This window comes from Hippocampus zosterae, chromosome 7 (assembly GCF_025434085.1).
Source record: "Hippocampus zosterae strain Florida chromosome 7, ASM2543408v3, whole genome shotgun sequence".
NCBI lineage: Eukaryota > Metazoa > Chordata > Actinopteri > Syngnathiformes > Syngnathidae > Hippocampus > Hippocampus zosterae.
The window spans coordinates 857,561-880,653 of NC_067457.1; the positions used below are offsets into that span (position 1 = coordinate 857,561).

The window sequence follows — 23,093 nt, forward strand, 5'->3', positions numbered from 1 at the left end:
TTTTATTCAACGGTTGGCGCTCACGGAGGAGAGATGAATATTAGCCGACTTCAGCAAGGGCTCCAAAATAGCACCGCTGAGGCGAATGCTGCAGCCATTAGCCTGTCACGTTGAAACTCAAATCGCACCAAAGCCCAGTTTTGGTCACATTTTTGCGTCACTTCACTGGATGTTGTGCTTCTCTGTCTTGTTTTTTTTGGGGGGGGGCCGGTGGTGGGGGGTTGGGGTGGGCAGACTCATCTAAAGCAAAACTACACCATTCTCGTTTTCGTTTAGTTATCACAGCATGCGTTGCTGTAATTGCTGCCCACGGCCACAAGGAGGCAGGCTATCTATGGATTGCTATGATCGGCTGTCATGAAGCCCTCGTGCGACCGATGGATGCACTGAGTTGAATTCATGCAGAGCGTGGTGAAAATATTCTCCAGTCTGCTGCGTGAGGGCGGACCAAGGAGGGAGTGCAGCGCGTCAGTCAAGTGTGAGTGACAGCCCAGCGCGGGTTTAATGCAAAGCTTGATGTGACGTCACGTTTTTTTTTTTTTAAAGATCTTGTGCGTGCAGAGAGCCAGACTAAGTGGTCAGACCGCGCGCGTCTTCCCCGGCGGTGCGTCATGACCATGGCCGCGAGAGCGGGCCACTCTGAGGAAGGCTTTTTTTTCCTCTACCCCCACGCCCCCCCCAACACACACACGGGAAGTTTTGGACGCGCCTCAGAGGAGACGGAATGCGATCTTTTCAAAGCTTTGGAGAGATTAGGCAAGATTAATTAAAGGGGGGGGGATACAGTGCGGGCATCCATGGAGAGATGGCATGCGCGCTCGTCTTTAATCGCCGGCTTACAAAACCATCAGTGTGCTTGTTGTGCCTGTTCCTTTCCTACGCGGGCTACTGCGCCTTATTCCACGCGGAGCCGCTCACGCCGCCGGCCTCGGGGGATCCGGCGGCCGGCGGAGCCTGCGCGTCCCCCGCGGAGGCATCGCGGGCGCTTACGCCGCGCGCCAGGAGCCGCGCGCCCGGCCCGCCCACGGGGCGCCCTAAGTTCGGCAATAAAAAGTTGCCCGACGCCATCATCGTTGGCGTGAAGAAGGGAGGAACCAGGGCGGTTCTGGAGTTCATACGCATCCACCCGGACGTGAGAGCCGCCGGCACCGAGACGCACTTTTTTGACAGGCACTACGGCAGAGGGCTCGAGTGGTACAGGTAAGCTGGCGGGACAGCGCATGAGGTGCGCTCGTCGAATTGTGAATTCTGACTGACCCCTATTTTAGGTACATATACACACTATATGTACACACGCATTCGTAGATGGAAGGTTTAACCGAGAGACGTGACGCCAGCATCCACTTAATAGGCTCGAAATGAAGAATGAAAAGTCATTTGTCGTTTGTGATTTGCCGTGAAGCGAGATGGGCCTTCGTATTGCGGCATTTTGATTGTCAGCCCCCGGAGAAGGTCAAATGTCAACTCGGACTTCGGGGCTTCGGAAGGCCATCGCAAAGCCTCGTTTGCGTCCGAGGAGTAAAAGGTCAAACCGCGCGGCTGGACAGCTACTTATTGAGCGGCCGTGCGCCAGTGCTGTCGGGCGAAAAGGTGAAGCTGGAGATTCCCCAAAGTTAACAAATGGGAAGCGCTCTCGGAGGGCTGCGGTGCCACAGACTTCCCTTGTGAGGAAGTCAGCCCGGTCAGCCGCCGGCTGCGCGACGGAGCGCTCTTAGCTTACGTTCAGAGAAATCCTTTGAGGGATGTCAACGAGCTTTTTGCTTTTGCTCTTTCGTTCAGAGCGGCCATGCCGAGGACCCTCGAAGGGCAACTCACCATGGAGAAAACGCCCAGCTACTTTGTGACAAAAGAGACGGCGCGCAGGATCGCCGCCATGTCCCGCGACACCAAGCTCATCGTGGTGGTGCGCGACCCCGTCACCCGAGCCATCTCGGACTACACGCAGACTTTGTCCAAAAGCCCCGACTTGCCGAGCTTCCGGGAACTGGCCTTCCGGAACCGAAGCTCGGGGCCGGTGGACGCCTCCTGGAACGCCATCCGCATCGGCCTGTACGCCCTTCACCTGGAGAACTGGCTGCGCTACTTCCCTCTGGCTCAGATGCACTTTGTCAGCGGCGAGCGCCTCATCGCCGAGCCGGCGGGCGAGCTGGCCCGGCTGCAGGACTTCCTGGGGCTCAAGCGCATCGTCAGCGACAAGCACTTCTACTTCAACCGCACCAAAGGCTTCCCGTGTCTCAAGAAACCCGAGAGCAGCGGCTCGCCTCGCTGCCTGGGGAAGTCCAAAGGCAGGACTCACGCGCCCATCGACCGGGACGCCGTCGAGCAGCTGCGCCACTTCTACAGACCCTTCAACGTCAAGTTCTATGAGATGGTGGGGCACGATTTCAAGTGGGACTAGACATTGGGGCCGACCCGATCATCCAAAAGCAGAGCAAAAGGCTATTTATTCTGGGAAGATGGACTTTGAAAACTATCAATTGACAGTCGGACGCCTTGATTTGTACTTTAAGCTATGAAGCAAAAGCACTTTAGGGGATTTTCTTGCGTGTTCATCCATTCAATTCCGCCCGTCGCCCGGGTCAAAAGGAATCTGGGGTCATCCCACGGTTGGACAACTAAGCGATTGGATGCCTGTGAACATTCATTCTCTCAAAGAGCGTGGCCCCGCCTTTTTTGATTTAAAAAAAAATATATATATATATATATATATATATATATATATATATATATATATGCTTTTGTGTATTTGCACGCTTGGCTAACACTGTCAATTAGATTCAGATTGCTTGCCAAACGCCTTTGTGGTTTCCCGGACAGTAGGGGGCGATATGAACTAAAGACATCCAATTCACCAAGAAGAAGAATAAGTACCAGCACAAGAGCGATACCACATCCGGTTCAATGAGCAAGTGTTTCCGCCGTCCACAAGCCCTTTTCTCAGTGAGTAATTTTAACATTTTAAACTGACTTCGCAGTTTATCTCTGAATGTATTGATGTCGACGTTTGGGGGACGTTAGTACGACACGTTGCTTCTCTAATGTTGTGGTTGTGACTCACTAAGTCACTGGAAGTTATCGTTAAAAACAACGTCAGCAAAGGGCAGTGAGCGAGCACGCCGCCGACAGGTAGACCTCAGCTGTAATCAAAAAGCAATCGAGAACCGCGTTTGACTTGAATACTATTCTGTATGTTTTCCACACCAAAGCTGCTATCGGCAGTGGGAGTGTGATGGGCTTCACATCGGGGTGGGGGGCAGATTTTTTTCAAAACTATTCACACAAATGCACCCGTGACTTTGTTCACTTGTTTTTCGAAAGGAGGTTGCTCATTGTACTTTAGGTGTGGGAGAGAGCAGTGAGTAGATCGCTCAAACGGATGTATTGCGAGTGCCGGCACGTTTGGAAATGGACGGATTTAAAGTAAAATTCTGCCACTTTACGAATAATGACTAAAATTAAAAAGAAACAATTTTTTATGGACTTTTCTTTTGTTTTTCTGCCTGACCAGGTTAGTCAGATTACTGGGCCCAAGGCGCAGCCGCCAGACTCTGAGGACATGCGGAAGGTACACCACCCTGCATTTGGACACGTGTGAGGACTGAGCTGTGTGGTGTGCTTGAAGAGCTGATGTCTGATGACGCGTTGCACCACAAGGTGGAGGTCAGTGCCCCCGCCCGTCTATCTCTCACTCAACTTAAACTTGTGCTTCGTGTACTGCACAACAGTGTCAACTCCACAAATACCACCCGAGCATCATCAAGCACTTCTGGAATATGTTTTTAAACCTTGAGGTGGACCAAGTTAGTTTAAAGATGTGTCTCTGTATGCATATATATATAATCTCTACATACATATGACTAACTTGGCCCACTTCAATGTCATTTAAAAACTTGACCAGAAGAGTGTCATCATGTAGTTGTGGAGTACACGGCACTTAGTTTTTGTCTCAGTGAGAGAAGTCGGACGTGCTCATCACACATGAGCTGGTCAAGCACATGCAAGACTTAGGCTGCTCCCATCTCGGGCCTGTCGTCAGTGTTTGTGTGTGCGCAACTTGAACTGGAACTTGAACTTGAAACAGTGACTGGTAAAATGCCTTCACATTGTCCTGTTTGCCTTTCTGTATAATAAATTGTTCAACTAGAATTTGAGTCTTTGCCTTCCATGACAAAGTCCATCCTCAACTCACTCAGAGCCTTTCATGCTGAGTGCTCACTGCAGCGGCAGACCTTTCAAAGACTCAAGTCTTGAGGAGAGAGTTGCACATCAGTCACTTGTATGGCCACAAGTGTAACACTGCTGTCCCGTTAGTCACCACATGACTCAAAACTCCAAGAATTGAGCTTTTGGGTCACGTGAAACCGACGGGAACAGTGAAAAGACTGTCTGGTGTGACCGAAGTGCAGCTCTCACCTTAAAACTCAAGTGGGAATTTCTGCGAAGCTTGCCCAAACCACACCCAATTTGGAATCCACCAATCACGTCGATGCCCTCATTTGCATAAATTTGCGTAATCAATCAGACCGCTCTCTTTTGGATAACCACACCCACTTTGTTGTATCCAACTAATCAGGCTGCTCCAAATGTGTGTATCCACGCCCCAAAAAGGCTCAGCCAATAAGAGCACACCTAATTTGCATATACACAGCATCCTCTCCACCAATCACAGCATGTTATTGCCATGCTCCACCCACTTCGACATTCATCAGCCAATCATGGGCCACCATTCCAGGTTTGCCACACCCAATTTCTTCCCAGAAAAAAAAATTTAGAAAAATAATTTTGAAGAAAAAATTATTTTTGTGATGCGTTTAGGAATGAAGTTGAGAGAAAGTGTTCTTTGTAATCAAGCTTTATTTCTTTTGCAGAACAGACAATCACAAAGCAGAGGAAAAGTTGCAAGTTCGATGGCAGTCTGCTTGTCGCTAGGTGGCAAAGTGGTCGGCTCGTGAGAAGAACGTCGGACAAGTGCGCTGACCTGAGAAGAAAGACATTTGTGAGTCTTTTGTGCAGGAATCTGATCATGTTGACCGCTACCTGAAGAGGAAAAAAATAGTCTTCAACACTGCGGAAAACATGCTTGTTGAAATGAATTGAGCCTTCTTACCAGCAGATGGCTCAGTCACATTTCGCCTCAGACTCCACCGGCTCCATCTGGATGACAAAGTGCAGGTGAGTAGACACCAATTAAAAACCAAAATGCAGTTCCATTTTACCCGAACCTGCTGCCGCACGAGCTCTTCATTTTTCACCCGATTGATTCACTGGAATCTTTTGCTGCAGCACTTGGCCAAGCTGCTACTAGTCCATTGACTCATCCAAGGTGGTCAAACCTGCCAATGTCACAAACAAGGCTCGTCAACTCCTTTTTGTACCTTTGAACGGCAACGTTGAAAATGGAGGCAGCGGTGAGGACCTGCTACAAGCTTGTCGCATTTGTCTCTTTGCCCAGCAGGCAGAGGGTCTGACTGGAAGCTGCACTGCATGCAGAATGAAAGAAAAAGCAGGTGAGCGTGCTTGAAAATTCAACGTGCTATGCTTTTTGTTTGTAGCTTCTGTCACCTGACGGCATGCATGACATCAGGTGGATCGTGACGCCACGTTTCCCGAGGGCCTGCACCAGTGCCGCCTCCAACCAACAGTTCCAGTACTTGGGTTGGAATTTTGCGACAGGCCCAAACCTTGAGGACGACTCGACTTCACAACGCCTTATCTGGTTCTTCTGCACCACCTGGTGGATAAGAGCGGGACAAACGCAATGTTGAATGTCACTCTCCCGCCCATTTCCCCCCGTGGTGCAACACCTGATTCAAATGATCAAAACTTTGTGGATAAGTCCTATCGCGGGTCTTGAACCCGGGCTGACCAGTTGGCGTTCGCATTCGTATACCATTGGGCCATTGTCTGACAGTTACATCAGACGTTTTTATATGTATATTAAGAAAGAAGGAGAATGTGAGGGGGGCGGGGGGGAATAAAGTTTTGTGCATAAGTCCTATCGCGGTCTCGAACATGAGTTGACCAGTGGGAGTTTGCGTTCGTATACCATTGGGCCATTGTCCGACACTTTCACCATCCACTTTTACATTTATATTAAGAAGGAGAATGTGAAGGGGGAGGAAAAAACTGAACAGGAAATATCACGGGTCTTGAACCCGGGCTGACCAGTTGGCGTTCGCATTCGTATACCATTGGGCCATTGTCTGACAGTTACATCGGACGTTTTTACATGTATATTAAGAAAGGATGCTCCAACCACTTGACGTGCTGCGCCGACGACCGACTGCGCCGATGACCAATCCCCATCATGCATTCGCGTTAGTGAGAGAGCGGCGGCGACAAACACCCCGAGCGGTACGACGACATACTCTCCCCTTGTAGCTTTGGCTTTTCGCTCTCCCGGCGCTTTGGCTTCCGCATCTCTCGTTTGGGAACGCGGGTCATCGAAAAAATAAAAACCCACGTGCGCCTGTCGCATCTCCGGTTGAGGGGGGGGGGGGATCTCTCACTGATGGTCTGCAACACTTGATTCAGCGGCCACTGTGTGAACACGCCGTAAGAGATACAAGACAAACTAAACATAAAATACGATTTCTCGCTCCGACGGTATGTTTTGCGCATCCTTTCAACCTTGCTCTTTGCATTTGTGTATCCCATGAAACAGAGGTGTGTTCCTCGAGTCGGTGCTTGGCCTCAAGGAGCCAAAATGGCCGCACAGCTCAGCACAAGTTGCACAAGGGGCAACTTTGTCCCCGCGCTTGCACTTGCACGTCAGAGCGAGGCGTGAAATGAAGAAAGAACAGGATGCAAAACTTAGCTTTTGCGGCCAGCCAGATTCCAAGGCCAGATTGCGGGCAGCAGAGTCCGAGTCGATCCCAGGAAAGTCGGGGGCAACGGTCCAATCAGTCATTGGGGGCCATCTTTGTCAAGCGACGCGCTTTCTTTCATTTTACTCCTGCTTGAAGCTTTCTTGCATTTTGGAAAGCTTGGTTCCCACCATGCTCAGAGGTGGCACTTTGATTTCCTGCTCCACTTCCTGTTCCTCTCTTTTACTTCCTGTCAGTCAGCCAATAAAATGAGAGCATGTTGAAGAAAGAGCAAGTCAACCAGCAAACAGAGAAACAAGAATAGAATGTGCAGAAAAGCAATACAAACCAATTCCTCCCCCCCCCAAAAAAAAAAAATCAAGATGTTGTTGAGGGGGCAATTTGAATCAGCTTGCTGTACTTTGACCTTTGACCTGTTCCACCTGCACCTCTTGAAATCTCCTCCTTTTGTCAGATCATTTTGCCCCAACGTGGCGGGGATGTCGGTGCTGTGCATTCACTCACTGTGACGCCCCCCCCGACCCCCCGCCTGTCGCTCCTTGTGTAGCAGCGGCACATATTCAGATCTTCACACACACACACAAAGATGCTGTCAGTGAGCAGCAGACGCCACCGCGAGCAGTTCCGAGGATGGTGCGCACGGGTCCTAATGAGGCCTGAGGGGCCGGGAAGGTGCAGACCCGGGGGGGACAAGCGGCAGCCAGAGTCTGATTAGACTCTCCCGGCGCTCGGCCCTCCCGAGATTGCTTGCAGGTCAAATCTCGCTCGCACGCTTTGCTTACTTTCCAAATCTCAACTCCCGCAGGAGGCGGTCTATGCAAATGTTGGAATTCTTTGCCGCGGCAGGTTGGCGACGTGACCCATTTGCACCGACTTCCTTCCGCATGACAACAAATTCCAATCTCATCAAAACTTTTCATCTTTTTTTTTTTTAAACGAGGCTGCACGTCGCCGGTGATTCCCGAAAGTCTCGGCAAACTCGAATCCACTCCTCCGTGGATATCTGCCGGCGCTTATGTAATCGGGCCACGCGTCATGTATATTGCATGGCCTAAAAAGCTGCTCTCTCGCCGCCCGCACTCAAGGCTCGCTGGATTTTTTCATCTCCAATTAAAAGGGAACTCGAGTATGGCGCCGTTGGAGCGGAGTGAGAGGGACAAATAATTGACGGGCTCGCTCCCGAAACAAGTGAATTATTTAATCGCTTTTGGACTCTTATCTTCTGATAAAACTTTCAGAATTCTCCGAGGAGGTCTCGCTAATGAGGCTCTCTTGGAAGCGATACAAACTGGAGATGATTATTGATGTGGGAGCAGAAGAAGTCTGGCTTCCTTTGCAGCACAGTCTCGTGCCAGGTTGCGCTCGGTGAGGCTTCTTTTTTTTTTTCTTTTAAGTTGAGCAAGTTCTTCGGCAGCATAAAACGTCGCATGTCGGAAGAGAAGGCCATTTGGAAATTTGGATCACAAATTGGCCCTTGCACCAATTTCCTCAACTGTTATTTGCAGGGAAATGCGCAGCGCCCTCAAGAGGACAACATGGGAAATGCAACTGGAAATCTTTTTCTTTGTTTTTCAATGAATAAAATGGAATGTTCTGGTTACTGATTCCATTTGCATTGAATAAAAGCTATTTTTTTTGACTCTGTCTATCACACGCACACACAAAGCGCGCCGCCAACAGGCCTCGGACAAAAGCAACACGCTGCTCGCTTTTCAAGTCAGCCGGTTTACTTCCATGAGCAGTTGGTGGACATTCATACAAAATGTAGACTTGTGCAAACAAAGCGTGGATAAAGGATGCCTTTCACATGCTCTCTGATGCTGGCATTTGTTTTGGTGTGCGTGTGCGTGTTTTTTTGTTTTTTTTTGGAAAAATAGAACACTTAAGAAACACTATGTACAGAGCCGAGAGCCGTACGTCATCAAACCGAGCGAGACGTCGCTTGCATAGTTGAGTGCATGCAGAAGCCAGTCGTCATGCAACCATTTTCACAACGCGTGCGGCAAAGCGGTCAAGGAGGAGTCGTCGCAAAGGCGCTCGGTACAACGTAGCGCACGCCCGGGGGGCGGGGGGGCCTCGCCGCACAAACAAATGAGACCACCCTGCTCCAAAAGCTCAACCTTACGTTTGGGATTCGGACAATTCGCAATCAATCAATAAATAATAACAATACAAAAGATCCTGTCCAGTTAGATTTTGATGCAAATGAATGCGCGCTGATTCCAAAATGAAAGTCATGTTCTGTTTTTTTTCTATTGTTCTATTTCCTGCCATGCATTGTTTTGGTTTTCGGAGCTTGTCATTATTATTAAAAAAAAAATCCGTGCTGCGCTCAGTCCCCGCCGCCACGCAAAAAGATGCGTTTCAGGTCAAGAACGAAAACGTCTGCCGGTACGCTACAGCCCAAAAATAAAAGAGTGCTGTCGCCTTTGCAAAAGCGGATCTCATTGGATGGTGCGGCGTGGCGGCGGATGGCCTTTTGTGTTCTTTGAGAGGAATGTTCCGAGACAGCGTGGCAGTCAGAGAGCTTCCAGGCCACCAGTGGGCGCCACAAGTAATATAGACATATATATTCTACTTTATAAGATATATATATATTTTTTTCAATGAAGGAAAGTTCAAGCCTCCCGAATGCTAACGCACCAAAACATCGCAGTAAACTAAAGCGGTGGCCGGCAGTGCAGTCTCGTATTTCCTGGAAATCATCACAAGCATCCAAAGTGATTTGGTCAAAGCCGCCGGTCGCTTGGTCAATCACGACAGAACAAAGCGGACGGCGAGCGTTGGGAACGGCAGCCGTCGAGCGGGCAGCACCGAAAGGCGTCGACTCGGCGTTCGGAGCCGCGCCACAAAGGAGAGCGAAGATGAACCTGGCGTGGATTTCATTTGGACCTCTGGCTCGATTGCGTGGAGTTGATGGGGATTTTCCTGGACGGCGGCGCGGCCTTTCGGGCGGCTTCTTTCTTTGAAGCGGAAGAAGCCTGCTCGCTCCTTTCGGAGAGTTTGGATTTGGCAGCGGGCGGCAGCAAACCTTTGGAGGATTCCTTGTCCTTGGCGGCGCCGGCGGCGTCCGAGGCCGCCATCTGGGCTTTCTTGCCGCTCGCGTCTCCGCCGGCGTCTTCCGGACTCGCTTTGGGGTCCGAGGCCGCGGTTTTGCCGCCGTCCGTGGATTTGGGCCCCCCTTTGGGCCTCAGGGCCGTTTTGAAGAAGGACAAAGCTTTGTCCTCGGTCTTGCTGTTCCTTCGGACGCCTTTGGACGGCAGGGCGGCGGACGCGGCGCCGACGGCCGGGGATCGCAGACTGGTCACGGAGGAGCTGCTGCTGGAGCTTCGGGCCACCGTCCTGTTCTCCGCGGCTCGAACGGGCCTGCCCTCGGCTTTGCCGCCGGCGCCGGACCTGGACGGGGGAGCGGCGTTGGGGACCTTCTTCCCCGAGACGGCGCTCCTGTCGGCTCCTTTGGTCTTTCCCGAGGCCGAGCTTTTATTGGCGGCCGTCCTCCTCTGAGGCTGCGCGCTGGCCGGCCAGGCGCTCCTCCTCTGCTGGGCGGAGTCGGGACGCAATTCCTCGCGGGTTTGGGAGGGGCCTCTTTTGGAAGGCGTCGCCGTTCTGGAGGAAGCGGCCTTACTGGCTTTGGGCGGCGCCTCGGTCTTGTCCCTCGGTTGGGACGCGGCACCCTTCGCCGGCGACTTGACGACGGCCGGGGACGCGGGAGACAAAGAGCTGGAGGACGTGGAGGAGGCGGCGGGCCGCTTCCTGGGGCTCCTTTCGCTCTCTGCGCCGGTCTTTGCCGAGCCGCGTTTGGCGCCGTCCGCGGCCGCGTTTCTTTGTTTCTGCTCCTTCGCGGTCGCGAATTGTTCGGCGCCGCTGACGAGATTGTTGTTGTCCCCGGCCTGCGCCGCCGCTTTGGGGTGAAGCTGCTCAAGGAGCCTCTTGGCGCCGGCGTTACGATCCGACGCCGCCAGGGCCGACTTACCTCCCAGCTTGGGCGAAGCGGCGAAGCGGGACGCCGACAGGTGGGTGTCGACCACCTCCCCGATCATTTCCAGCGTCGGAGACGAGGAGTGGGATTCCAGGGAGAAGCGCGAGGGGGAGTTGGAACGCAGCTGCAGCTTGGCAGCGCACCAGGAAGGCTTCTGGCCGTTCTCGCTGAGCACCAGCGGACTGGCGATGGACGTTCTGGACGAGAAGCTCTGCCTCTGCGCGCCTCTGACGGCCGGGCGGCTCCACAAGCCTGCGCGCCGGAAAGGCTTCGCGTCAGAAGAGGCGCGGCGCGCGACGGGAGGAATTTGCGCGCTCACCGTCATCCTCGCTGCGTTCGGCGGCAAACTCCGCCGACTCGGAGAGGGAGGCCAACGACGTTCGTCTGGAGGAACCGGACGACGCTTGGCTCGGCGGACGGCTTCCCATCAGACGGCTGATCCAATGCTCGCACAGGGAAGAACTCGTCGAGCCTGAAGTTGATCTCGCGTCAATTATGGTACGGTCGGGGAATCCCACAAAAGAACGAACGGACGCCCCCGAGATGGGGACTACGTACACAAGCCGCGAGGAAGACCGCAATTTACCTCCCAGCGAACTGTTGGCAGACCAAGACGGAACGGTGGCGCGTCTCTGGTAAAACAAGATGTACGCCGTCTGCTTGCAGACGTCCTCTTCCGATATGGGATGAACGTCGCTGTCGTCGAAGCAATACCACTGCCCGTCGATGGAGTTCTTACACTGAGCTGCCAGATTCCAAAATGCAAAAAAGTCGGCGTCGGCCCGACTCGCCGGTCCGCCGAGGCCGCCTACCTGTGTAATGTCCTCCCTGCATGGTCCCGTGATGGTTGCAGACGGCGTAGAGGTCGTAAAGGTAGTCCTCGGGATCCCGGCCCAAGCCGTACGGCCGTCTCCACGGCGACCAGTGCGAAGGGAGACTCCAGCTGCTCTGGCTCCTCTTCACCATGTGCGGCGCCATGTCCATGCTCGTCAGCGGGAACTTGACCATGTTCTGCATTTTCATTCGACGATCGCCATCCTGAAGGAATGTAAAAAAAAAAATAAAATTCAGTGGCGTACCCCCGAAAACCTCACCCCCACCCATACCTGTCTGAAGCGCTTGAGGTGAAGAATGAGGATGTCAGGCAGAGTCCACAAACTCAGCTTGATGCTGCCCTGCTGAAGCTGCTTGCAGTGCGGACAGCGCCAGGCGTCATCGGGGGCGAGCTGGCCAACGGAAATTGACAAAACTCAAATCCAACCCACTGTGCTTCTTTTTTTCCTCGGTTTGGTTGCTTCAATTAGCTCTTGCGCTACACAGGCTCCCTCTAGTGGTCACTTTTTTTAATCCAGTCAAGGACGCCTTTTTCGGTACCTTTTCAAGCACACTTGCAAAGTTTCCCTTTTTTTTTGTTCATGTTCATGTTGAAATCGACTGACAAGGCGTCGACGATGGCGGCGCACCTGTTCCTCTTTGGTGTAGAGCTGAAAGCACTGAGCGAGTGAGCAGTTCTGAGGCTGGAGGTGCTGCTCCTTCATATGGCGCACACTTTCGGCATCGGGGATGTATTCGTCCTCGGCTCTTTTGAAGAGACTGCAAGTAAACCGCAGCGGTGACTCGAGCCCGGCGGGGGATTGGGGGGGGGGGGTGGGGTTGTGGGGGGGCAGCTGGCGGCGGCGTGCACGAGGCCTCAATTCGCTGCGTAGGACTTACGAGTCTTTCGTCTCCTTGTCCCATTCCGCAACAATTTTGACGTGCGGCGGCCCCCCGGCACCGCAGGACTTGTATGCTCTGTTGAAAAGAGGAGAGGTGCTTTTGAGCCAGTGGCAGTTGGACCGTCAAATCCCGTGAATGTGACAGAAATGCCCCCCCCCCGATCGGCGGCGATGCCCCCTCGCGGTGGCGGACGGCCTTACCTCTCCACAGAAGGATGGCAGAGCGGCTGCTCCTCCTGAGGCAGGAGATACGTGATCCCGACCACCCCCACCACGCGCAACGTGAAGGGTCCTGCCTACGAGACGGCAAGAGGACAGCCGCGTCACGGGCGGGCGGGCGGGTTGGCAAAATTGCCTTCGTGTCACAGCACGTGCCTGCACAGCGGCTCCAGGCCGCAAGACGTGACGCATCTTCTCCAGAATTTCCTTCTGGAGGCCCTCCCATGTGACCGTACGCTCCAGGTAGAGGATGAAAGGATTGCCAAACCTGCGGGGGGTCCCCAAAGCGGCCCGGTTAGGCCGAGACTTGGACTCCGCAGCTCAGAGCCTCGGCCGCTTCCTCTCGGCCGTACCTGCGTCCCTGCTGTCCGGCGCAGGCTCGGTTACAGACCAAGAGCACCACCTTCTCCTGCGGTCCCGCGTTCTTGTTGGGGCTGAGGGGCGGCGTGGCGGCCTCCTGGATTTGCGGGGATAGCCGAGCGTTATCCGTGCTGTACTTCAAGTTGTTCTGGTTGAGGTTGGCGTGCGGGCTCCCTGTTTCGTGGTCAAAAATGATTTCGATGAAACGACGACAAGAAAAACAACTCTTCCAAGGAGCGGGTCAGCGTACCGCCTCGCTTGGAGCGGATCTGATCGGGCCTGAAGAGCTCGGGCGTCTCGAAGGCAAAGATGGAGTCGCTCTCCTGGATGATGTCCAGGTCGTCGTCGTCGTCGCAGAAGGAGCGGTGGAAGCCGTCCGAGTACATCTCGGTGAGGACGATCTGCAGGGCGGACGCGGAGGCCCCCTTAAGGCGGCGCTTCCCGAGCCGCCGCGCGGCGGGCGGCGGTGGAGGACGACGTACCTGCTGAGCGGGGATTTTGGTCTCCTGCGCCACCGCTTGCCGGAGCCTGGACACGGTGCCCGACAGAGGCACGGCCACCCCGACCCTCATACAGTGCGAGCACTTGCCCTGGTACACCACCGTCACGTACAGCGGCCTGCGAATCCGCACGAGCGCACGGTGAGGGAGCAAGAAAGCCAATCAAAGCGCAGCTGCCAATTTCACCGGTCCGCCCGCCCGCCTCTTTTTCACGGCCAGCCGCAAACTCACCGCGTGTGAGGCACGGGGATTGGCAGCGAAATGCAGAGAAAAGGATCAAAGGTGTTGCTCTGTTTCTGGCAGTGAGGACAGGTCAGCGAGGATCTGCGCACAAACGCCGACGAGGTTGACGTTTTGGGAAACTTTCACGTGGTCAACCTGCCAAGTTGTCAAGTCGGAAGACAAACAGCGGCCGGGCGGATGCTGGGTACCTGTATTGAGCCTGGAAAAGTTCTTGCACAAAGGAGCCGGGCGCTGGCAGCGGAGATCCTCCGGGGGCGTTTTCGTTCTCCGCCGGAGGCTGGAAGGCCAAAAACGGGGATGTGCACACCACCCAATTTAAAAAAAAATAAAAAGAATCGCACACGTCATCGGTGTACGAGCGTCGATTTTTTTCCTGTAGCTGCGCGTGGAGTATTTTTAGCCCCATCTGAAAATAAACCCGGCGTGCTTGGCGCTTACCGTCCTGGGTGGCCTGACGTCAGGACGGATGATGTTGTTGAGGTCTTCGTGGACTCGATCCAGCAGCCACAGGAGGAACTCCTGGGCGTCGTGTTGAGAGTTGCCCTTGAACTGAAGGGCGCTCTTTGACACCACGTTCTGCGTCGGGGAGACAAACGCCTTATTAGCCAGATCGATGGAGAAGATACGTGAGGTCGCATCGACAAGACGGGTTTGTCGGTAGGTCGTTTGAAGACAGATTTGTAGCTCGCTCGCTAGACGGATCCGATACGTTCGGCGTTTCCGTTCTCCAGCAGCAAGATACAAAAAGATCGAGTCGCATTCCCGACCAAATTTTTCCTCATATTGCTATTTGACTCTTTGGAAGGATTCTTTCTCCTCACCATTAATTCTCCTTCCGACTCCGCCAGAGTGTTTGTGCACATTTCGAGGCTGCCGCTCGAACAAGAAAACATCTCAAACCTGTCACAGTTCAGACTCTGGCTGGCAACCTGGCTAAGGGAGAAGGGGGCGGGGGGAAGGGCCCAAAATAGGAGCGCTTTGAGGACGCAACTACAGAGTCGTCAAATTCACTTTGAAAAGCTGAAAATAGAGGAGCAGTAGCGACATTGTTCGGCGACAAAGATGAAAAAGGTTTGCTTGGTACCAAAGCTGAGAAGTGGGAGAGGCGGGCGGCTCCAAAGGGTAAATTCGGTTCATTTGAGCTTCGACGCCCCCTCATCCCCCTGAAAGCAGGCCCCTTTTCAGCAGAACATTCTGCTTTTAAGATGGAGGTTTTATGATTTGTCAAAAAAAAAAAAAAAGAAGACACAAGGTCAACTATTCCATCAAACATGACACGTTGTCACCTGACCGAGGCACAGCAACTGCAAAAATGGGGGGGGGGGGGGGGGGGTGGCCTGAAGGTAGAATTTTGGACTTTTTCTCAACCACAATAAATTAAAAAAAAAAAGAATCCGAATCACACTGGATAGAAGGGTCTCTTATCAAAGTGTCACAAGCCAGAGCCTACCTTGAAGTCTCTGCTGTGCTGGGGCGTGTACTCAAAGGTCCACAGAGCTCGAACCAGACCGGACAGCTGCTCCGTCACCTCCCCGGAGTCTTCCTGCTGCTGCTGCTGGGCGGACTTCTTCTGCACCAGGACCCCGTTGGACTTGCTCGCCTTGGTGTCGGCACCGGCGCCGGTCTGGGATGCCCCTCCACCGTCGCCCCGGAACTGCTCAAGGGCCAGGTACTCGGCGAAGAGCTCGGTGTTGCTCAGGCACTGCAGGATGGCGTTCATGAAGCAGGTGTTGCCGTGGTTCTTGAGCCCGGCCACGCCCGGCACCTTGTCGCCGAAGGGGAAGCCCCCGCAGTCGCTGTCGTCCGACTGAGGAGCGGCGGGGAGCGACGAGGCATCGTCCCGGTCATCGCGGGCGGCCTGCTCGTCGTTACTGAAGTGGGACAAAGTGGAGAGAGTCCGGAGAACTCTGTTCATGAAGCTGCCCACCGAGCGGACCGAGCTCCTCCGGAACAGCTTCTTGCTGAACGACTTCTTCTCCTTGTTGCTGACCCCTTTGGACATGGCGGCAGCTCCTTGGTGGCCTTTTAGAGAAAGGGCTTGACGAGAGCTCGGCACGTTTGCCTCGCGGTTCTCAGGTTCCGGGTTTGAATCTGGGCCGCCGCCTTCCTGCGTGGAGTCTGCATGTTCTCCCAGCGCTGGGCTGAGTTGTCCCCGGCTTTGTCCCACTTTTGAAAAACAACCCTGTTATGTAAATATGTTATTGACAACGAGACATGCTGAGTGTTTTCCTTTCACCCCCCCCCTCCCCACAAAAAAAGACTAAAATATAACGTATAGTATAATTCTGCTTTTGTTGTTGTCGTTTTGCCCAAAGTCGGCTCTAGCTCCAGCTCGCCTATTGAGGACAACAGAAAACGGAGGGGGGGGGGGGGGGGGTCGCTTGAAATCGTTGTTTACAGCACTTGGCTGCAGCCCCCACGCGATATCAGTCGGTCGTGTCGTCCACAGGGCCCGGGCATGTTCCACGTCGAGGCCTCGCAAGTTGTGAAAGGAGACGGACGGGAGCAGCTTGCATCAACGCAAACGCCGCGCGGTGGCCGTGGAGAAGAACCGCTCGGACCGGGGCGCCTGTCGCACGCTAGCCCGCCCGCGCATCGCGTCTCCAGCGGCGTCGATGGGCCCACGTCATGGAGGTGCACCCTCAGAAATAAACATCAACCGCTCCCGAGTAGCGGGGCGGTGGGGTGGGGCGGGGGGTGTCCCTCATCTTTTATTCAACGACGCGCGGCTCCACCCGGTCCAAAAGGCATCCCACGGCGCGACGCTCTCGAATCCTCGAACGGGGCTCGAGCGTTGGACTTATTTCTCGTCTTCTTTAATGCGCCTCCGCGGTGGTCATCATCGTCGCGGTGCCAGGCGACCGGAGCTTCGAAGTCCGCCGCCCGCTTTCCCGTGGAGCGCCGCTTCCTCACACGCTTGTGCGCCGGCCGACGGTTTGGGAGGGGGAGGAGGGGGGGGTGCTGGAGTCACGCGGTTCGGTCGTCGGAGCCCCTTAATTGCCGGTCGGGACAAGGCTCGGTGGCAAGGCCGTGGAGCGCGGCCATCCTCATCTGGAGGCAGCGACACTGCAGGCGAGCTCGCGCAGGGCGGGGACGGATGACGTCGCAGCCCAACACTGGTCCAGGATGGAGGGAAGCAGGTGGATGTTGCCGGATGATGCCCGCGCTCTGCTCCATCAGTCTCCGCCGTGAGCGCCAATCACAAGGTGCCGCTGCATGAGACAACCCCCCCCCCCACCCCGCCCTCCCCACGAGAAAGGTGGACAACATTTATCCACAAGATGAATTAAAAACAGAAAACAATGGAATATAAAATCACCTGCAGACGCTTAGACTCTATATTTACATGGGGGGGAACACAAAACATTTGAATAAAATACTGTACATCATGTCCTACCCACCAGAGACGCCTTGTGAATGGATGCGCAGATCCCTATTGAAGCAAACTTGGCTTGCTCTGAGCAAATCAATCAATGGATGAGGGGAAAATGATGATATCGAGCGCCAGCTCCCCTGATGAACTTGAAGTCTGACTAGTTCAAGAAACAATGCCATTGGTGACAGTTTAAATGACGTGGACCAGCACGATGAAGTCTGAAGGCCCCGGGCAGTTGAGATGGACATAACAACACAGGTGCTGAAAACTGATTGGACCCCACACCCCCAAAAAGTAACATCCACCTTTACATAGTGGGAGAGGAGCCAAGATAAACATTTAAAAAATGGCTTCTGAATGTATGAAATAAATACTGCTGGAATGTGTTGCAGAATTATTCTAAACAGCTATTTGTTTTAAAAACAGCGCACTGCTCTCCAAGTATTGAATTATTGCCAGTTAATAAATGTAGCTCGATTTAATCAAAATACAAATCTCTCACCAAGACAAAAATGATGCCATCCAAGCATTTTATACATTTACATACTTTCATATACAGTATGCTGGAAAATTCCACTTGAATACCGCACCAAACAAAAAAAGAAAACGATTGATCATAATATGAAGCTTGTGCATAGAGTTGGTCACCTTAGACTTTGCAGCACAGAATTGGCGTAAGTACGTCAAAGAGCAAATCGATTTGAAATGCTGTTCAACGTACCCTGCTCTCGCACATGTGATGAAGAAAAAAAAACACCTCGTCATGACAATCTGCCTTCCTGTTAAGGGGAAAAACAGCAAATGATAAAAGACGCCGCAGGATCCCACATGAAGTCTTTGTGGCCCTGCATATTCATACGTTTCAATTATGATTTTATATTTTGCATCTTTCACCGTCTTGTTCAAACCGTGAAGAAATGATTTTTTCTGAAGTCACTTTTGGTGGGGCGGGGGGGTGGTATAAAAATATTTAACATTACGTGCCCCAGGCCACTGTTCAAGTACAACCCCGCAGTGGCATCCCGATCCTCACCTCAGCGGACGCAGCGGGTAGAAAATGCAAACGGAGGAGGGGAAGAAAAAAAGTCTACACTCAATTTTGTTTTTGGTGTTTTAGTTGTCAATGGAGCGCATGGCGGCGATGGTCGCCACCAGTCGCCGAGGCAACTGTTTGGCGGCTTGTCTATAGTCTTCCGGCTTGGCCCTCAACAGGGCGACGATCTGCTGGAGGCTGCGAGACGGCTGCAGGCCCAGAGCGTCCATCACGTTGCTCAAGTAATCTGAGGAGCACGAGAAGAGTTTGTCAGCGGAGAATCGGTCTTTGGTGACTTAGCATCAGGATGGCGTGGCGATCCGACGGCGCCTGGTTCACCGATGTCCGTGGCCAGCTGCTTGGTGCAACGGGCGCCCAGACGGGGGATGAGCAGGATGGCGTCGCAGTACGTGCGCATGGTTGCCCGAGCGATGGAGCCCAGCCAGTAGTCGGCCGTGTTGTCCAACTCGGGAAGGTCGTCGCCTGGGGAAGTGTGGCGGGGGAGAGTTCAAGACCTACTGCCAGGCTCGCGAGGCAGAGAGGCGGAAAACGTTGAAGAATATCACGTGGAGAAGAGCGAGCGACCTTGCTCTGGTGGAAACGGTAACTTCCCAGCACGCAAGGCCAGCTCCAGCGCCGGATCCTCCTGCGTCACAAACGGTTCCAAGTGGAGCGGCAGAGACATCAGGTACTGACCGATCTGGAAGAGGGCAACGGTGTGGCCGTTAAACTTGTATTGTAGGTCGAGGCAGAGCCGGAGCCTAAAAAAAGGAAGCCGAAACAACAGCTAGCTCACATTTGTAATGTACTCTTGTGGTGACAGGCTGAACGTGGGCAAGTCTTCAGCGTAGCTCTCTCCGAAACCCGGCGAGTCGTCATTCTGTGCGCAAAGAACAATTTCAATGGAAGGATAACGACGTCGACGAATGACAACTCAAGGGCCCACCTCCATCTTGGCGATGGCGGACAGCTGGTGCTTGATCTGTAAAAAGACCGAGTCAAAGGCCAGCTGGTGGGCCTGCTGGTTGAGTCGGGTCAGCGCCGCTCTGGGCTCGGCGAGGAGATTGGAGTTGCCGGCGCCCTTCTCCTGCGACACAAAGGCAGCCGTGTTTTCCGGCGGCCTCGATCGCGCCCGCATGCCCTGGCGCCACACCTTTAGCGAGTAGAGCACTTCCAGGAGACCGCTGTACTCGGCCATGCTGGCCTTCTGCAGATAGTTGTACTCCTGCCAGGGGTTTTTGCTGGCGCCTTTCCTCTCTGTGGCGCCGGCCGCCTCCTGGATGCCCGTCAGGCTGCGGGGGCTGTACGAGTCCGGCAGGTACTTGCCCGCCGTGCCCATGATCCTGCGGCAACGGTCGATTCGGGACACCGGCGACCAAACTTTGAGAATGTGCACGGTAACGGCACACAACCATCAAGACCGGTTGACTGACTTGTTTGCCAACTGCTGCTCAAAGGCGCCGCATTGTCTCAGCAACTCCCCGCAAGTGGCAATAATTCTGCAAAAGGACAAGACAACTTGGGGTAAAGGAAACTCAAGGGCGTGTCGTCGGCAGAGCAGAAGAAAGTGAGGCGCCTCTGAGAACCACTTTCAAGTCGATCGCTCATCCCAAACCTGACAGAGTTCTGGAAGGCAGTCCAGTCCTCCTGGAAAACAGAAGAACTCGGCGGCGTCTCCTCCAGTTTGCACTTGGTCCTGATGGACTGCAGTGTCGTGGAGAAGTCGGACACGTACCTGGGGAACGCAACGGTCAACGCAATGGCTGCAGAGTCGACTCCAAAGGGAAATAAGATCCGCCAGGGCGGTGCGCGCGCGTGAGGATAGTCACTTGGTGAAGAGCGCTTTGAGGGCCCGCAGGAGGCCGCACACGCCCAGCCCGTCCGTCAGTTTGACGCAGCGGTCCACGGCGCCGCCCGCCAGGGCCACCAGCTTCCCAACCGAGTGCTTGAGCTCCTCCACGCAATCCGCGAGCTCCCCGTGTTCCTAAGGATGGACCGGATGGAGGATGAAGGATGATGGGCGCCATGCGCGGCATTTCCCAGAGCGCCATTGGGGCTCACCAGAGGAACAGCACTGATCTGGATGAGGAGGTGATTTTGCTCCAGTTCCCCGTACTGTAACTGGTAAGGCTTGTAAGGGTCGTAGATGGCGCACACAAGCTCGTTCACCTTCAGGAGGTTATTCTCGCCTGGGGACACAGACAGAAGAAGTTACAGCTACGGCAGTTTGCTCATCGCCGTCTGTCTGTCGGCACAGACCGAGATGTGGCATCATGGCGGCTTCCAAGTTGCCCCCCAAGGTGAGCGCCGTCTGGTTGAGCTCCAGAAGGACATCCAGGCGTTGCTCCTGGGCCGTCCCATCCACGGCCGTGCTCAGGCACACGGGGATGGAGGGCACCATGGCTCCCAGAATCTGGATCAGCAATACCGTCACCACCTCGTGAGGGTTCTTGAACACCTGGAGAAGCCAATTTTGGTGAGGAATCAGCCCCAATACAGTTTCGAGAACTGGTCCATGACCCCCCCCGCACCCATCGAGAATCCCTAATTGAAAATAATAAGGGCGGCGGTGTGAGGACCGGATCTCAAAAGCATATCCGGTGCGTTTCCTTCACCTGGCTGCACCACTGGAGCTGAGCGTGCCACGTCGACAACAAGGTGTCGTAAAATTCCGTCAGCTGGCGATTCAGGCTGAGCTCACTCTGAGAAAGGTCCTGCCACATAGTCACCATCTGGCCCTGCAGGAATGAGGGCACATCACATCACTACAAAGCAAAATGAAACATTCAAAAAGATGTTAATTACATTTAACCAAGCCAGCCTGTCACTTCGCTTAGGAGGAGGCTAATCAAACTGTCACTGCATTGATTTTGGGGGTGTAGTCATTTGAAGACATCTGCATCCAAGAGAAATTCCTGGCGGGACTGTTGGTTTAGCAACCACGTCCCTTTGTTTACTCACTTTATGACACTTGTAGTAGTACGCAAGGAGCTGTGGCATTCTGTCGATCTCCGAGAAGACTTTGACAAACAGTTTGGCTTGGTCTGCATGGGAATGGTGAAAGGGCCCGTCAAGCTAAGCATCCAAATCCCAACCGAACCAAGATGGGCACATGGGTGGAAGTCGGCATACAAAACCACACGTTTCAATGGGAGCTTACCGACGGACATGGAATTGAATGCCGCCACTATTTGGGGGCTGGCCAGGGCCTCCAGTCTGTTTTTAAGAGCCTCCAGGTGGACACACTTTTCAGAGTAGTCCGGCGTGTCCACCAGCATTGCCAGGCTGTTCTGCATGCTGGTGAGCTTGGATGAGATGGCTGCAAGGTCCTGAAAGGCAGAAGGACAAATATTTGTTGTTCTCCAGATGGGGGAAACAGACACACACACACACATTAAACCAACATGTACTTGATTGTACCTGTGATTTGAAGGTCTCCTCGATGTCGACACTGAGTGTGCTCCATTTATCGGCCTCCTGTAGCGCCTCCGCTGCCAGCTGCATGCGACTCTTCACCTGGTCGATCTCCACTAGGACCTGGAAGTCACACATGTTCACAAATTTTTGACACTTAACTCTCATCGTGATTATAAGGACCTTCATGAATAGTTTGTAGACCGAACTAGGACTGCAAAGCACTCTTCAACGAGATATCTTGGCAATCATTTGTGTCTGCAAGTCTGATTAGCTCCGTTGTGTCTCGAAACACACCTGCATGGACTGCACCGTGTCCTGCTCAAACTTCTTAATGTCCTCTTTGACCAGGACCATTTGCTCCTTCAGGAAAGTAGCTTCCTGCTTCAATGCCTCCACATCTCGCAACACCCTGGGCATGTTCTGCAGCGCCTGGTTACTGGTCTCTACAAAAAAATACAAGTCCATTTATTTTGTCTTTCTGGAAACTTGAGACTCGAGGCACAAACTGTCTGCCTTAGCTTTTGAATGCACATTTCAAAATACGGTCAAGATCGCAAAATTTTCTGTTCCCCAACACGGAGCTGAGGGAAAAGGGTGAAGTGGGATACTGACCCTCAATTGCATTGTTGACTTCCTGGATAAAAAGCTGCAGCTTCATAACCAGGGTGGCGGCGTGTGTATCCGCCTTTCCCGGCGCTTCCTTCTGCACCACTTTAAAGGCGCCATTCACCCAGTCTTTCACGTCAAAGTCGTCGTCCAGAAACCTTGAGAAATCCATCTGCTGCCTACGGCCGATTCATTCGTTCGACGTAAAGGAATGAAATGTCATCGAGCCATAGCGAACGCTAGTTTTTCCCGAACAACGGTTTCGACACAAATATAAAATAAATAGCCCAGGAGAATGAGATAATCATTACAACCAAATAGAGTTCCAACAAAGCAACGGCTTCCTCCAGAGTTAATATGAAGCGTCAACAGATATTACGGAAGAAAATGTTTTGGAGACATCACCAGTAGTGCCGTAAGAATCGGGAGTAAGCTATGACAGCAACTTCCGCTGTGTGCTCCGTGTTTACCTTCCGCGTGATGTCAAATAATCGTACGTAAGTTATCCAATAACGAGGAAAAATAGGTCGCCTTATAAAACCTAAGTAAGCTTTCAAAATTATTTATTTAACCGCATTTCACAGAAATGTATGACGCTCAAATTAGGAAATTCCACAATGGAATCAACGTTCGCCAGTGTCACAACGAAATATCTCCGTCTTGAAAACTACACCGGTTTTGATTTCTTTTGTGTTCCCATTTTCCTTTTCGCCCATTAGGAAAAAAAATCCTGGGCATCCAAATATGATATAGTGTAATATAATATAGGAGACGTAACGAATAAACTCACTCTTTCAAGTATATGTTCGAAAGCAGGG

The 23,093-nt window shown here is 53.2% G+C and overlaps 3 protein-coding genes and 1 long non-coding RNA gene across 9 annotated transcripts; 2 read left to right on the plus strand and 2 right to left on the minus strand.

Moving 5' to 3' along the window:
* The first annotated feature begins 239 nt into the window (after positions 1–239).
* LOC127603300 (heparan sulfate glucosamine 3-O-sulfotransferase 2-like) lies at positions 240–2,693 on the plus strand. The gene is made up of 2 exons (XM_052069477.1): positions 240–1,200; positions 1,780–2,693. Exons 1-2 carry the CDS (start codon positions 806–808, stop codon positions 2,396–2,398), a joined length of 1,014 nt encoding a protein of 337 aa, XP_051925437.1. The 5' UTR covers positions 240–805; the 3' UTR covers positions 2,399–2,693.
* Positions 2,694–2,736: 43 nt separating this feature from the next.
* Positions 2,737–5,740, plus strand: LOC127603338 (uncharacterized). 6 transcript variants are annotated; one of them, XR_007963018.1, is made up of 5 exons: positions 2,737–2,940; positions 3,319–3,420; positions 3,509–3,591; positions 4,869–4,968; positions 5,014–5,503. It is a non-coding gene; the product is annotated as an uncharacterized LOC127603338 (long non-coding RNA). The 6 variants fall into 6 exon arrangements; XR_007963017.1 differs by lacking the exon at positions 2,737–2,940 and adding an exon at positions 5,585–5,740 and having other exon boundaries at positions 2,947–3,420; positions 5,014–5,507; XR_007963020.1 differs by lacking the exon at positions 2,737–2,940 and adding an exon at positions 2,947–3,126.
* A 2,796-nt stretch (positions 5,741–8,536) lies between these two features.
* LOC127603219 (ubiquitin carboxyl-terminal hydrolase 31-like) lies at positions 8,537–17,634 on the minus strand. The gene is made up of 16 exons (XM_052069336.1): positions 15,294–17,634; positions 14,282–14,419; positions 14,032–14,120; positions 13,832–13,924; positions 13,583–13,718; positions 13,351–13,501; positions 13,094–13,274; positions 12,893–13,008; positions 12,723–12,813; positions 12,520–12,597; positions 12,270–12,399; positions 11,913–12,032; positions 11,619–11,844; positions 11,393–11,551; positions 11,126–11,278; positions 8,537–11,058 (listed from the first exon to the last, which is right to left on the minus strand). Exons 1-16 carry the CDS (start codon positions 15,843–15,845, stop codon positions 9,710–9,712), a joined length of 3,762 nt encoding a protein of 1,253 aa, XP_051925296.1. The 5' UTR covers positions 15,846–17,634; the 3' UTR covers positions 8,537–9,709.
* Positions 17,635–17,678: 44 nt separating this feature from the next.
* Positions 17,679–22,935, minus strand: cog7 (component of oligomeric golgi complex 7). Its single transcript, XM_052069384.1, has 17 exons — positions 22,282–22,935; positions 21,964–22,112; positions 21,673–21,789; positions 21,413–21,581; positions 21,214–21,296; positions 20,868–20,990; positions 20,512–20,710; positions 20,314–20,441; positions 20,082–20,236; positions 19,868–19,987; positions 19,686–19,751; positions 19,406–19,595; positions 19,199–19,339; positions 19,049–19,132; positions 18,838–18,952; positions 18,592–18,735; positions 17,679–18,499 (listed from the first exon to the last, which is right to left on the minus strand). The coding sequence occupies exons 1-17, from the start codon at positions 22,445–22,447 to the stop codon at positions 18,333–18,335; spliced, it is 2,316 nt and encodes a 771-aa protein (XP_051925344.1). The 5' UTR covers positions 22,448–22,935; the 3' UTR covers positions 17,679–18,332.
* Positions 22,936–23,093: the final 158 nt, after the last annotated feature.